This window comes from Orcinus orca, chromosome 3 (assembly GCF_937001465.1).
Source record: "Orcinus orca chromosome 3, mOrcOrc1.1, whole genome shotgun sequence".
Taxonomy (NCBI): Eukaryota; Metazoa; Chordata; class Mammalia; order Artiodactyla; family Delphinidae; genus Orcinus; species Orcinus orca.
In genome coordinates, this window is record NC_064561.1 from 76,105,166 (window position 1) to 76,120,546 (window position 15,381).

Genomic DNA, 15,381 nt, shown 5'->3' on the forward strand with positions numbered 1-15,381 from the left:
CAACACTGTATTTAATTGTGCTTCCTCTCCTCAGGCAGAGACTATGTTGTAGAGAGCCACATTGAACTGCAGATGCCCCAGTCAGCACTTTAGGCCTGCTACAGGTTGCTGGTTTGACAGATACTCAAAATCTACCAGCAGATGCAGTTCTTTCTTCCTAAGATCATAGTGTTTTCTTTTACATTCTACTTACCATCTAAATAGTGTATGTAGCTCTCCCTATGAAAGTCATCTTCCCTGTGCTGTATTGTTTGAAGCTTCTGCTTGTCACTGCTGTATTTTCAGAGGTGTTCTCCCAAGTCCCTGTACTGAACATAGACTCTTGTCTCAATTACACATGTTCTCCACATGCTGTTAGGAATGCAGATGAGCTGAAACCCAGGCTGCCAGGACACTTGTAGAAATTGTATCTTGGCATTGGCATCTCCTATAAAATTATATTATTAATTTCATTTACAGAAGCAGGTGGATAGATCGTTTACACTTGCCAGAAGTCTTTATGTGATACTGTTTCTATCAGAAAGGAACTTTAAAAAAAAAAATTAAGGATATTAGCACTGCCAGTTTTTCATTTCATGGAGGTAAACATGAGTTACTAAGTTAAATCACTGTATCTAGGATTAAGTTTGATTTGGATTTTGTTCATATTTTCTTCAAGCTAGCTAGTTTTGTTATCAAATGGTGATTTCTGAACTTGAGTAGCAGAACTTAGATGACATCTTATATGCACCTTATGAGCATGTACAAAACATAAGAGCAGTGCTGCTCTGGTAGGTTTGGGGCTTGAGCCAGAGCCTGTCTTCCACCTCCCACCCCTCAACCCAGCCCCCTCACTCATCCCTCCCCCACCCCGCCTCCAATGCACTTTTGCCTCTCCCCCACCTCATCCCACCCGTGTCTGTCTACACTCCACCTTCACGCCCATCTCCACCTCTATACCCCTGCCCAGCAGAGGCCACTGCAGAACCCCTAGCTCTCAGTGCACTATGGTCTGAAAACGTCTCCCTTGGGACCTGTTTCCAGTGAATTTTGGATCCCCTAGGACGATTTATGTTTGATCAAAACAAATTAGGAAAAAAGTATATTCCAGAGGGTACAAAAACTGGCAGCCCTATTCCTTACCAAATCCTTGCTTCTTTGAGCATCAAAAACACTGAGAGAATTTTCTTTTTTTTAATTTTTTTTATTTTGCCATGAAAAAAATTCAGAAAATTTTTATTTTATATTGGAGTTGAGAGAATTTTCAAACAAAACACTTTTTACAAGAACCTTAACAAATTTTGAAACATTCGATAATGCCTCTTTTTAGCCAAGAGCCTCAGATTTCCAGTTATTTATACTGGATATCCAAGTAGAAATCCTTTCAGTATGTAAGGTAAAGTTGAGGCGGCTACCTGTAATGCTAGCTTTAATTTTAGCCTAAAGTCTAGTCCTCCCCTTCCCACCACACACGAATCCCTTAAAATGCTATTCTTTTTATAGCAAAAGTGAATCCTTCATTTGAACAAATTTCTAAAGAGACAAAGATGAATCTCATTTATTAATGCTGTGCTCATTTGAAAATTATCACATTTTAAAATTACAAGCATGGGTTTAAAAAATGCCAGAATTTTTCTTAAAAACTTTTTAAGAAGTAGACAGTGTAGCTGTTTTAGGGGTCTTCTTTGTATATTGAGTCTTTGATCTGAAAAATCAGTGAATGCAATGGAGAATTTTCTGAGGAAAGACTTCTTTGTCATATTATAATACCCACCTGCCAGGACACTAGACCGTTAGCATCAGAGATTTGGAAAACAATCACTGACATGTTGAATTTTTTGCAACTATTTGCATACATTGATTTTTTCCAATTTTTTAATTTTTGGTGGTTAAATACACATAACATAAAATTTACCATCTTAACCATTTTTTTACGTGTGCAGTTCAGTGGCATTAATACATTCATAATGTCGTACAACCATCACCACCATCCATCTCTGTAACTCTTCATTTTGTAGAATGAAGCTCTGTACCCCTTGAACAATAACTCCCAATTCCCGCCCTCCCCCCAACCTCCAGAAACCACCATTTTACTTTCTGTCCCTATGACTTTGACTACTCTAAGTACTTGTGTTTTTGTGACTGGCTTATTTCACTTAGCCTAACGCCCTCAAAGTTCATCCATGTTGTAGCATGTGTCAGAATTTCCTTACTTTATATAAATAATATTCCATTGTATGTCTATGCCACATTTTGCCTATCCATTCATCTGCTGATGGACATTTGCGTTGCTTCCCTGTTTTAGCTATTGTGAATAATGCTGCTATGAACATGGATTTACAAATATCTCTTTGAGATCCTGCTTTCAATTCTTTTGGGTATATATTCCAGTTTCTCTATATCCTCACCAACACTTGTTATTTCTGTTTTCTGGATAATAGCCAGCCTAATGGGTGTGAGGTGGTGCATAGACTGATTTTTGAAATAAGTCATTTCCTGATTGTATCCATTGATTTTAATTAACAATTCTCATATGACAGTAACACATGCCACAGTAACCTTTTACTCTTGTTCTCCTGGCTTCTGTAACCCACACCCCCGTTCCTTTCTACTCCTCAAGAAACTCCTGTGTCTCAAGCCCAGGCTGAAGCTGTGTCCTACATACTAATACTAATATATCCAATGTCCAAAAACCACTTGGGTGTCTCAGAAGCATTTCAAACTTGACATGAATACTTGATCTTCCTGCCTCCAAAGAATCTTTCTGCTCCTCCTCCAGTTTTTCTGCTCAAGCAGAAATATAGAGCCAGTCTTAAAATCTCTTTCTCTATCAATTACCCAAACCAATTGTAAGTCCTGTCCTTTCTACTCCCCAAATCTATTTCCATCTCCACAGCCAACTTTATAGCCTAAATCACCATCAATCTTGCCTTTTGGCTGGTCTTCCAGCTTCCACTTTTACCTCATTTTAATCCTCTCTTAACAGGGTAATCTTTCCAAAGATGCATGCTAGTACTGTCTCTCACTGATTAAAAATTGTTTAAAGAATTATGTCCAAAATCCCTACCTTGGCATATTGATCCTTTGTAATTTGGCCCCAGCCTATCTCCCCAGCCCCATCTCTTTCTTCTTCTTTATTTGTATCACCTGCTGCAGCCTATACTTGTGATGTCCCAAGTGTGTTTTGGCACATGTTGCCTCTGCCTAGAGCCATATAACAGCCTCTCCCTTCCCCTTGCTATCTTCATCTGGCCAAAGCCTACTTATCCTCCAGAGTTCAAGCATCCCTTTTCAATGAATCCTGCTCCAGAGACTGGGTTAGGTGCTATATCAGAAAGGCATTCAGCTCTAAAAGAAAACCCTCAGGGTCTTAAACACATAGGGTGTGTTTTTTTGGTGTTCTCACATAAGAAGTCCGAACATAGGCAGTCCAAGGCAGGTACAGGTTCTCAAAGACCTAGGCTCTGCCTATCTTTCCACTCTCCCTTCTTAGTATGTTGGCTTATCACTTTCTGTGGCTGCTACAGCTTTGGACATTGTCCATATTCAAGGAAGGAAAAAAAGAGAGTGGGTAGAAATAGGTATGTCTGAACCTTTTATTAGGAAAGCAAAAGCTTTCCCTTCTCACTAGCCACAGATGGATCTGATGACTACACCTTAGCTGCAAGGGAGCCTGGGAAATCAGGACATAGGATTGTCATAGTTTACATAGAACATTTTGGCCCCAAACAAAACCTGGGTTTTATTAGCATGGAAGATAGGGAGTGATACTGGGAAAGCAACTGACAACTGCTCGTCCCTATAGTAGTTATTATCATACTGCAGCATCCCTCGTTAGATTGTAAGCTCCATGTGTGCAGAGATTGTGTCTTGTTCTTCTTTGTACCCCTGGTGCCTTACACTATACCTGACACATGGTAGTTGCTCAATAAATGCCAATTAAGCAAAACAACAAGTGAAAATATATATGTATTTAGCGCATATATTTTGAGTTAATTTTTTAAAGTCTATATATAGCAATTCATTTGCTATTTAATAATTTGCTAAATAATAATTTAATAATAATTTAATTAATAATTTAATAATAATTTAATATGGATCTGTTGTCTCAATAAAATAATTGAATGTAGACCCAGTTGTCAGTCAGGATACAATTTCTTAGAGACACTGTCACTCCAGGATTCAGCTCAAGCCCAGATCATAAAATTCTGGTTGAACTGACAGTCACCCTTTCAGCTGGAATCTCACATGGGAGGAGACTGCCCAGGCCCTCCCAGGTTAGTTCATCTATCTCTCTGGTCCCCCATTCAGGCTTGCAAAGAGACTTTGCATGAGGAGGCCTGGAATCTGCCTCATGGAAATAGGCAACACGAACACTAAGTCTGATCCCTCCATTCCTCCTTCCAATAATGTGATCACATTTTCTGGCAGAACTTTTTTTTTAACACAGACTCGTCATGTCCCCGCCTAGACTTTATATTTCTCCTGTGAATGGCACCACTGTCCATGCAGCCCTCCAAGCTGGAAACCTGGAAGTCCTCAAGGCTGCCTCCTTCTTTATTACATCCTGCCCATTTATCTCTAAATCGCTCTTAGAACTGCTTCCTTGTCTCTGTCTCTGCCACTTCTGTAGGTGCAGGCCCTTATCTTTTTCTCTCCTGTGGATTGGTCAGGTCCTTCTGATTGGTTTCCCTGCTTCTAATCTTAACATTCTTAAAAGCCACCTTCACATTTCTCTTGGAGAGATCTTTATAAATTGTATATTCAGCCATGTCATTGCCCTGTATAAAAATCTCCTACTGTTTTCCTCTATAAACTGCCCCATCTACCACTTCAGCTTCATCTCTTACCCACTTCGCCTCCTGCTTTATATAACTACAACAGAAATCACTTGGATTTCCTTTTTCATACTCTGCCATTTCTCACTCCCGTAGCTTTGTTCATAGGGTTGCTTCTGCCTGGAAATGCCCTTCTCCACCCACCTCTCCTCCTTTGCTGGTTAACTCTTACTCGTCCTTTAACACTCACCTGATTTGAGAAGGCTTCCCTGACTGCTCCTCTCTCTTCCCTGCCATAACTGAGTTAGGTGCCCTTCATCCTGTGTATACCGCATTGTCTAATAATTACCCAGTGTGTCTGCTCTACTGGATTCCAGTGTGCACTCCCCGAGGGCAGGGGTGCTCATGATCCCCCTTTGTGTCCTCCGTGCCTGGCACAGAGTAAGGAACTAACTCATTTCTGTTGACTGGCTAAATGGAGGAGTAAGAAGGAAAAAAGGTGGCTTTCAGACATATCAAATAGGCTGAAATGTTATTAGGATAACTCTGACTTTTAAATAGGCATAGTGTTTTTATATCAATATTTCTATTCCCATATGCCTGTCTACTTTTATCATGTATGCTATGAATGCTGTGTTATATTCGTGATAAAGATGTATTCTGCATTTGGTTTTTAGGTTAAAGCCATTCACATCCACTCTGATATGTTCTCAGTTCAAAATGGCTTGCTGACACCAACACTAAAGGCTAAGAGACCTGAGCTGAGAGAGTACTTCAAAAAACAAATAGAAGAGCTTTACTCAATCTCCATGTGAAGTTCAAGGGAAGTTCTTCTCAGTATAATGGACAATGTAGCAATATTATAGTTATTTTTTGAAAGTAATGTGTCAGAATGATGCAGCTGAAAATGAAAAGCACGTGACCTTATGACTGAGCCTCTTCCTGTCCCAAGAGGTCTTTAACAATATTTTCTCTCTCATCACCGAGTATACTTTATTTTTATTACAATGATATTGTAGTAAGCTGCTAAAAATATCACAAATGGCATTGTAAAAATCAAGACTTTTCTCAAGAACTGTGTACCACTAAAAGTAATATATTCTCAGTGTTCACAGAACTTCTATTAAACATAAAGGAAAAACATAACTGATATATTGTACTTAATTATTTGTGGAATAGTAACCAGGTACAGCAAATATCTAGGCAATGTGGACTACCTCATTCAATAACTGATGGTCAAAATCACAATTAAATCAGACTTAAAAAATTAAAACTAATACAGAATCATTCTGAAACAAAACATGATAGCTCACATTCTACATAACTTCAGATTCTTTAAACATAACAATCCTCATTGACGTGAAAAAATTTTCTCTCCAATTTTTACTTTTATTTATGAAGAATGCAAATTCAAGTATTCTTAAAACAAATGTATTTACATAACATTTTACAAAGATCTTTCAATACATTTTCTTATTTATTAAGCTCATTCAAATATTAAGGAGCTACCTAGAAAAAAATGTAATGTACAACTACTTCAAGGATAGTATGTGTATATTCATGGATGTCTTACCACATGAATTATAAAAGATGTCTGTTTGACTCTGCTTTGCAATGAATGGACCTTTAGGGAAGACTTGGGAGAAGAAACCCAGAATTATTTCTCAGGGTGGGCAGCAATTAATGTACTGATGTTCCTTGCTGGGTTCTTCCAGTCTTTCCATTCTCAATGTGTCCATGCCAGGCCTGGGAAACCCATATGGCAATAATTCTGAACAGCTTCACTTTCTTCCAGTAAGAGATTATCACGGCAGGATGTAGGGAGGGGGGGATGTTATTTCCAAATGAAATAATTTTTCAACAACGTAAGTTTGAAGAACCTCTTCAAAATACCCCTAGAAAACTATTTACGTCCATCATAGATAAATATCTCCTTGGGAAATAATTTCATGCATAGAATCTCTAAACCCTTCTAAGCTTACCCATGATAAACCTCCTTTCTTGGCGTTATGTGTTTAAATACTTCTTGCACCTGGGTGCCAACAATGCCGTATAATTAAAGCCCAGCATGGACAGCAGTTAGGTTCCAAGCTACAGACTGCATCTACAGAAGAAACTGTCCCTAGGAAAGTGTTTTCTTCTGTAGAGACAGGACTCTGAAAGCAGAGATGGGGGCAGTATTCACAGTCCAGAAGCTCCTTACCCCTGGAGCAAATCCAAACTGTCAATAAATGCTGTCGGTTAGAAACTGCATAATCACACAGGCTCACTAGATGAATCTGCACCAGTGATTATACACTTATATTTCAGTCTTCACAAAAGTGGACGACCACAGCTTCATTTGATGTATTTATCCAATCTTTTACATATTCCTTTGCTGGATTCTCTCTGCAGTCCCACTACTTGCACTTATAAATTTGACTTTTAGTAGATGACCTAGTTCTGTGCACATTAATTTTTAAAGGCATTTCTAAATAAACAAATACTAAAAATGTCCAAGGCCACATCTATTATACATAGCATTAATTTTTTTATATTTAATATATATTTGACTAATTAAAAGAGAAAATCATTACCTGAATTGGATATTTGTATTATTTTAAAGGCAAGTAGCTTCACATCTTGAGGAAAATGAACCTCTTTCCCATTGTCCTTCTGCTCAACTAAATTTCATATTTGTCTTTGTTTCCAAAGGATTTTAGACAATGAAATTATAAGCAAATAATTTAAAATTTATTTTGATTACATTTATACCTAATAATAGAGATAATTGATTATGGATAACTTAAGATTTCTTCTCTTTCTCACTTTAAAGATCTTATGTTTCTATTCGCCTTCCTGATTCCTGTGAAAATCATCACACTTGGGCATATAAATAGGTTCTGGCAGATGTGCTGAGAACAGTAAACAGTGGGCCCTAAATATATTGCTTGTACATTTATTTTTTCCACTGTTTACTGAATTTTTTAATAAAGGAGAAATGAAACAATATGTGTTAATGGAAAAAAAATCCTTCTTACTTCAGATTTCCCAACTTTATTTTGAGGGGGGAAAAGTTTGTATTTCTCTTTAACCAATGTAGAAAAAGGCTATGTACTTAAGACATTTACATTCATAGTGGACATCAGACCCGATTTAAGTCTAGAGGTGTAACGGAGATCAATTACGTAACATAAACATGTTCTTAAATGTTTGGCCTTTTATCTCTTTCTCATTTAAATGTGTTAGTAATTCTTACATTTTACAAACTAATCTTGTTGTCTATAAAGATATAAAATAGAATATACACCAATTTTTTTTTCCTTTTGCCATAAAAGACATCTTTGTATTGTGATTCTCCTCCAGGTGAGAGAGGAAACTGACCAGGTATGTGCAGGCCTAGCTTCACATATTAGGAACTCACGAACTCAGGAGTCTAAGGAATAAACATACCTAGTCTCCCTCACATGAGCAAGTCAACCTTTTGTTCTAAATTTAGGTAAAACTGCAAGCATGAGAAAAAATAGGATTTTTTCATTGCAATTTTTATAGTCAGGTAATGTTTTAGCAACTTGAAGTCAGCACTTAATTTGATTGTATTACCCATCAAAGAACCTCTGATCTTTTATTTTTCTGCAGTAAAGGGAATGAATTATTCTTTATTTTCCAAATGTATAAAGCACAAATGTGATATAGTTACTTAGAATACAAAATACTGTGAAATGAATGTAAAGAATGGAAAAATGTATTTTTGCATGAAAACAGACCACTTACAAACTTGCTTCATATCTCAGGAAAAAAAGAATGGAAAATCATATATAAAATTGATAAACTATATGAGCTAAGTTGCTGTATTTTCTTGCCTATTTCTATTTTAAGGAAGCATATACATGAAAAGAAAAAATGATCCTGGTAGTCTGAATTTTCTCTCAAGTATGCTACACAGTCCTTTCTGTGAATCTACAGTTAACTGCAGTAAGAATGGAATTAGCATTCAAGTGAGGACAAAGCCCTAATGAGAAACTCTTCGGTTAGAACACATGAATGGTTATAACCCAGAGGCAATAGATATATACTACCTGGAACACAAGCATTTCTAAACTTGGTCCCAAACAAAAGGTTTTCATGAGGTGACAGTGGCTTTTAAGCATTCATTTGACTGATTATTTTTATTTTCCTTGTTAAGTCATTGCAAAAATTGCATGGAGGGCAATGGATATTTTTGCAAGAATTGCTTATTCTACTTTCAATTTTTGAAAATTGAAGAGATTAAAAAGTTACCTTTTAAATATGCATAAAGTTATTTTAACTGTAATTATATTTTTAGTTGCTTTGTTATAGTAGCATGCATATCAAATATAAAATGCATTTATGAAAACATTTGTAAAAAATAAAGATTTTTTGTTTCTCAAAGTTGCTTATAATTACTATTTTATAATATTTATTTAGCATAATCCCCTGATGTTAGTATACTTGGTGATCATAGATCATAGTGCTTATGGTAAACACTGTATCAAGCTATATCACTAGTCAGCATACTCTACGTCCTCTATAAGGGTCCCCAAACTCTAAACACTTATGGCCCCCCCCAGAGAACCTATCCTTTTCCTTGCACATTTGCTATTACCAAATGTGTCCTGTATTTACTTCATTTTTATATTTTTAAAAGAACAAAAAATTGTATTCAAATTTTCCATCATGATGGTCCTTAAACAGTATTTCCATAATATCTTTTACCCATACACAGCAGTACACTTTCTTAAAATTGTACATTCTGCCATGTCTAAATTATGCAGATTCTGCCATATATTTGCTACCATCTACTCCTCTCTATTTTCACAGCTTTTAGTGTAGTTGGGGCCACTCTCATCTCTTGTCTGGAATATTACACTGCTTTTAAAATTAGTCTTCCTGTTTCCACCCCAGCTTCCTCAAATTTCACCATCCACATTTCAGTCAGGGGGATCTTTCTAAATTGAAAATCTGGTCGTGCCACTCTCCTGCTTAATATTCCACAGTTTCCAGGATAAAGTTCAGACTCCCTGCTTCAGCACACAAGGCCCAGCATCTCTTCTCCAGCCCTTCCTCCATAAGAGTATTGGCTTCAATCATACCAACTACTTTTTGCAGTGCCCTAAAAGCATCATGCTTTTAGGTCCCCTTTTCATAGAATACCCTTTCCTTTAATCTCCCTAATTCCTATCATTCATATCTTAAAACTCAGTTCAACTATCTTTTTCTCTAAGAAGCTTCCCACATGGTTGCATGGTTGATTGTCCCTTTGCCCCACTCTCACTAAGACTGTGAGTTGCCTGGGGCTGCAGAAGGTCTGGCCCATAGTGGATGCTCAAGAAATGTCTATAATCCCCTTGGCCCTTTTACATAGTTGCATAGCATTAAGACTGCAATACCTAAAGATACTTTTCATCTATCACTGTTATTTTTTTTCCAATCCTGTCAACTAAGCAAAAGTAAGCCGATTTTCAGTTGGACCCTAAAGCCTGTGGATGGTGCCACAAATGAAGCCTCTTGGGGCTGGAGGGTGGGGGAGTCACTTGATAAGAAAACGGTATTCAGAAAGATTTCCTCTCGGCTCCAGGGAATCCTAAACCTATGAACTGGCGGTTTTCCCAAAAGCTTTCTTCAGCAATCTATTAAAAATTTGGATTTTCTTTTCCCATGGAAGTTAGCATCTCCATGACTGTTCCAATCTAGTCAAAACCACATGACTGAACTGAAACACTGAAAGAATTCTGAGTGTAGATATGGAAGCAATACAACAGGGAAATGGAAGATGTTCAGTTTAACACTCATGGCTGAATGCTTGCACTGGCATTTGTGTATTTGAGGACGGAGTGGAGGGAGACAGGTGATTGAGTTGAGATATCTCTGCCCTACCTCACCCTTTTGTAGGGGACACATTTCATTCCCCTTTTATGGGCTGGGTAGGTGAAACTTTAAATTGCAAGTCTGTATGTAGTCCCTTCCCCTCCCCTTGCTACTTAGGGCTTCGAGCTCTTTTCCTTGTTCCCTCCATCCCTTTCCCAGCCATGTGTTAGGAGGAGTGGGAGCATGGCAAGCACACTAGCCAAATGTCAGGCGATCCATGCCACCTAGGTCAACCACCTGTCATAATGAGCCTCCTACGTTGTGGTTTGCTCAGCTTCGAATTGAGGGGACAGCAAGATCATCTCTAAGGACCCTTTTGGCTCAAGGAATCACACCAAAGGTTATTTCCAGTTTTGAAACCCTAGGCATTAACTCCCATAAACCTTGACTTGATGGCACTTCAGTGAATGTAATTCAGTATAGAGAGACAGTTCTAGAGAATAGGGCCACCAAAGGGCAGATCAACTTTTGCTTTAAGCTGTTTTCCTTTTTCAATGTTTCTTCCATTTCTAGGTCTAGGGCATCCCAGGATCTATACCTCCCAAAGGTCATTTAAGAGCTCCAAGTTTTTTTTTCACAACATTCTCCAAAGGGCAAGAAGGGAGCCTGGAGACCTGGCTTGTAAACTAGAGACTGCCTGTCAGCATATTATGGATGTGACTAAAGAGAAGATGTTGAGATACGATAACTGCTTTATACTGTAACAAAACTGTGAGATCCTTGATTGAAGAACCATTTCTAATTCACTTCTGTATCCCCAGGACCTACCACAATGCCTAACACAGAGTAAGGTGCTAAGTAAGTAGTGATTCAGTGACTCAAAGCACTATATCTAATCAGGTAAGAATGCCTACCCTCTGTTCTTTACAAAGTTAAGTCTAATGATTAATTAGTGATTGTTTTAATTATTAATAAGTGACTTTCTATGAGCAGATTTTGAATAAAAAATTCAGTGATTTTATTATGAAAATATGGTGGCTATATGTGTGCTATATTTACAGACAATATTGGAGCATCACAGAAAAAGTCTTTGTGTTTTTCTAATTTCATCTGTACAAACAGCATTTTTTAATGTTGTGAAATGACATTTTTTTAAAATAAGAAGATGGTTATTATAGGCACAATATGTTTATCAGATGCAGCCAGATGGTTCAACCTGGGTGTATGGAGAGAATGAGTGGTCATTCCTATGTTACTTCCTTTGGGCAGAGCAAAAGAGCTGAGCCTCAGGGCACTAGGAGGGCCTCCCTTGTGGAGCTCACTACCTTAACCACAAGGCTGCCCAGAGATGTCCAGGAGGTAGCTTCTAGGCAGGGGCTAAGGGATTCTGCTTGTCCCTGAGAAGAAACCTCCTGGAACCTAAGCTCTTCTAATGCCTGGTTAGACTCTCAAGTACCATGCCTGCCCCCAGTAAATTGGCGGCCCCAGGCACTGAAGGCCAGTGGACACTCAGGAGGACACTCCCCGTCACCATAACGTGCTTTCATTCCTCTCTGACCTTCCTGCACTGAGTCAGGCTGACCCCCAGCTAGACTCCATGTGCTAAGAGACTTCAAACTCCATTACCATGGCCTTCCTGGTAATGTTGCTAAGGAGAGCGGCCCAGCCATCAGTACCAGATGTTGGGCCCATCAGACTAATGAGAAAATGAAAAGCAAAAGAGCAACCTCCTGGACGATGAAAAGTCTTTTTCCATTAATTTTCCCTTCAGCACGAGGCGAGGGAGCGTGTGCCTAGAGTCCAAGGTCCAGGCCCCCCCGTCCACCACCAAGTTCCCTGGCGCTACGCCTCCAGGAGGGCGGGGCACTGCCACTTTACTGTGTCTTCCCAGAAGCCACCGCGTGACTCCTCGGAGATAAAAAGGCGGGAGTGAGGCGGCGTTTCCAGACCAGTGTGGGGGTTGGCGCTGTGGGCCTGTTGTTTTTTTCTCACCTCTTTCATTCCTCTCGGGCTGCCCCGCAGGCCAGGCCTGAACGCTGGTTCCCTCCGGCGTAGCTCGGTTCCTCAGGAAGAAGACGAGACAGGCCTTCGAGGACCAAGAGCCCTCCGAGGCCTGGCGGTGGGGTGGCAATGTGGTCACTACGGGTCTGTACACGCAAAAAGCGGGCCAGCCATAGGCTCAACCTAACCCCAACGCCAGATCTAGGTGCCCTGGCTAAGGCGGAGGCCCCGTCAGGGCCCGGCCGGAAGCTGTCTGCCCACTGTAAGCGCCGTGTGGCTGGCCTACGGAGTGGGACACGGGGTGGGCTGGGCCTAAGCCCCAGGGACCTCCGAGGCCCGCGGGCAGGCCTCCAGGGCTTTTTCCCTGAAGCATGTCATCCTCTCTTAGGCCTGAAAAGAAGTGGCAAAACGCGCGGTTTGCAGAGAATCACAGAGAAATCAGAGCGGAGTTGGCTGGGAGGTAGCAGCTCTGGGCCACCGAGGTGCGTATCCACAAGTAACAGCCCCATGCCTCTGGCCACCTCAAAATTTCAATCCTGATTTTCTCCTAATAGCCTCTCATTGTAAGAGTCAGTGAAGAAAATAGTGTGCTCTGATTTCGCTGTTCTCTGAACACAGAGCCAGAAATTTGACTTAGGAAAGAGATATATTAAAAAAAAAAAAAAAAAAAGTTTTACCAAGTTGCCTAAAAGCAAGTGAGAGAAAACCTCTGGGAAAGCATTCGTGGCATCAATTGGTTATTGATACAATTCACCTACTGTGTTCCTTACTTCTTGTTAATTATGTTCCCACAGAGCTTTTCAGATTATAACAGTGCGAATAGTGATCAGGGACATGGAGAGCCAAGTCCAGACGGTGCAAACTAATTGTGTTGTTTTTTGTTAGCACTCAGTTAAGAGGTACAGGAGAGAAAAGGCTGCATGAAAATAGCACTAGTGAAGAAGCCCAGGATGAGAAGATTGCTCCATTGAGTGTATGTATGTTTCTCCTATGGTCCTTGGATAAGCTTAGGGTAGAGACCAGTGGTGCCTGATGTACCTCTGGTCTTATATGAAAATATAATATGGTCTTTGTTTTATAGAGACTACATAGCTTTCTAGTGTTTTTATAAACATTGATGCTGTATCTTCAGACAGGGCCTTGAATTAATGATTCTGGTAGACTCATAGCCATGCATTTTTGTTTTTTCTTTCCTTTGACAAAAATTGAAGAAATATTCATTACTGGCTAATTTTCTGTGTGACAGATATAAAGTGTTTCTTAGTAATTCTCTAATGTTTGGTAGCACTTAAACATTTCAAAGCCATTTTCATGTTTTCTCATTTGACTTTGCATTAATAGTTAGAAACAGAGGATTCATTATCATTAGAATATTATATAACTTCCTGATCTACTGTATTTAATGTGGATTCTGTACAGTATTTTAAACATGTGTAGCAGTAGTTTGGAGAAATTCAGATTTTAAAAATTGCTTGTGACTCATCTGACATTAGCATTAAATTGGATAGTCACAGTCCAGCATTTTAGCTTGCGTATTTCTCTTTGACATGTATTTTGGGGGACGGCAGTTTTAACAAAAGGCATTTTTTTTAAAAAGGCTTTTCCCCAGATTTTAACAGTGTTAAGTGTCCCTAATAGATTATTCAGACTATGCAAAAAAATGTTTAATCAGTTTCTTTTAAGTTTTGTACTTTTCCTTCCATTCCTTTTTTCTGTGCCTTTAAAATTTTTTTTACAAATTAACTTATTGTGTAAATTCCTCTAACATTAAGTAATCTTCAAAAATATGGTTTTTAGTGTCTGCATAGTGCTTTGTCTTATACATAGGTATACTATAATTTGTATAACTATTTTTCTGTGGTTGGGAGATTGAGATTGTTTCTAAGGTTTTGCTGATATCAGTAGATATAAGGTTTTTAGATATCAGTAGATATCCTACCACAGAAATTTTTTGTGTGTACCTCAGATTGATATCCTAAGACAAATACGTTGCAGTGGGTCAAGGGTTGGATTATATTTAAAGTTTTGATTCATGTTGGCCAGTTGGCACCATCTTATCTGAAACTTAAAATATCTATCTACTTATCGATCGATAGATAGATATTTGATAGATGAAAAGTAGCATGTTGTTTTACTTTCCATTTCTTTGAATGCTAGTAAGGTTGATATTTTTTCTCATTTTATTGGCCATTTGTGTGATATTTTGGTGAAATACTTATTCATTATATATTGAAGATTGTTGTACTTTTACACACACGTTACAAATATTTCCACATTTGTTTGCCTTTAATTTTATTTTTGGTATTTTAGACTTATTTATCAATCATTTTCTTTTGATTTATTTTGCTTTCATATTTAGAGGGAAAAATTCTTTCCTACTTACGGTGTCAGAAAAATATTCATCTTTATTTTCTAGTTGCTGGTTTATCCCACAATAGTTAGTTGACTAGTATATTGTTGACTCCCTAGATATGTCCATAATATTATATTTTAAGATTTAATATTAAATATAAGACTACATCTGTATCAATAAGCTGAAAGAATGTATTACATATGAAACTGACATACAAAGTTGATATTAGTTTTGCATTTTTGAAATAACCAAATCAATGTGTTATAATATTATAATATAAAAATATTCCATCTCATAATTGGTGTTATATCTTTAATTCTTATTTCACATAGGAGTCAGTGACAGATGACCTCCAGGTTGATAGTAGTTTATCAAATAGTGAACGAGTATCAGGTAAGACTGGCAATGTGAACTTCTTCAACTTGCTTTCTTACAAACATAAGCATCCATTTGTATCTCTGC

The 15,381-nt window shown here is 38.4% G+C and overlaps 2 protein-coding genes across 14 annotated transcripts in view; both read left to right on the forward strand.

The window, feature by feature from the left end:
* ACSL6 (acyl-CoA synthetase long chain family member 6) overlaps positions 1 to 5,903 on the forward strand; it is a 291,721-nt gene extending 285,818 nt beyond the window's left edge. For all 13 annotated transcript variants that reach the window (XM_049707244.1, XM_049707240.1, XM_033405860.2 and 10 more), the window contains one exon: positions 5,435 to 5,903. In XM_049707244.1, the coding sequence (XP_049563201.1) occupies positions 5,435 to 5,572 (138 nt within the window). In that variant the 3' untranslated portion in view covers positions 5,573 to 5,903. The remainder of the gene's footprint in view (positions 1 to 5,434) is intronic.
* Positions 5,904 to 11,043: 5,140 nt separating this feature from the next.
* Positions 11,044 to 15,381, forward strand: part of MEIKIN (meiotic kinetochore factor) — a 78,670-nt gene continuing 74,332 nt past the window's right edge. Inside the window, exons 1-3 of the mRNA XM_049707871.1 lie at positions 11,044 to 13,048; positions 13,452 to 13,539; positions 15,252 to 15,312. Of these exons, the coding sequence (XP_049563828.1) occupies positions 12,696 to 13,048; positions 13,452 to 13,539; positions 15,252 to 15,312 (502 nt within the window). The 5' untranslated portion in view covers positions 11,044 to 12,695. The remainder of the gene's footprint in view (positions 13,049 to 13,451; positions 13,540 to 15,251; positions 15,313 to 15,381) is intronic.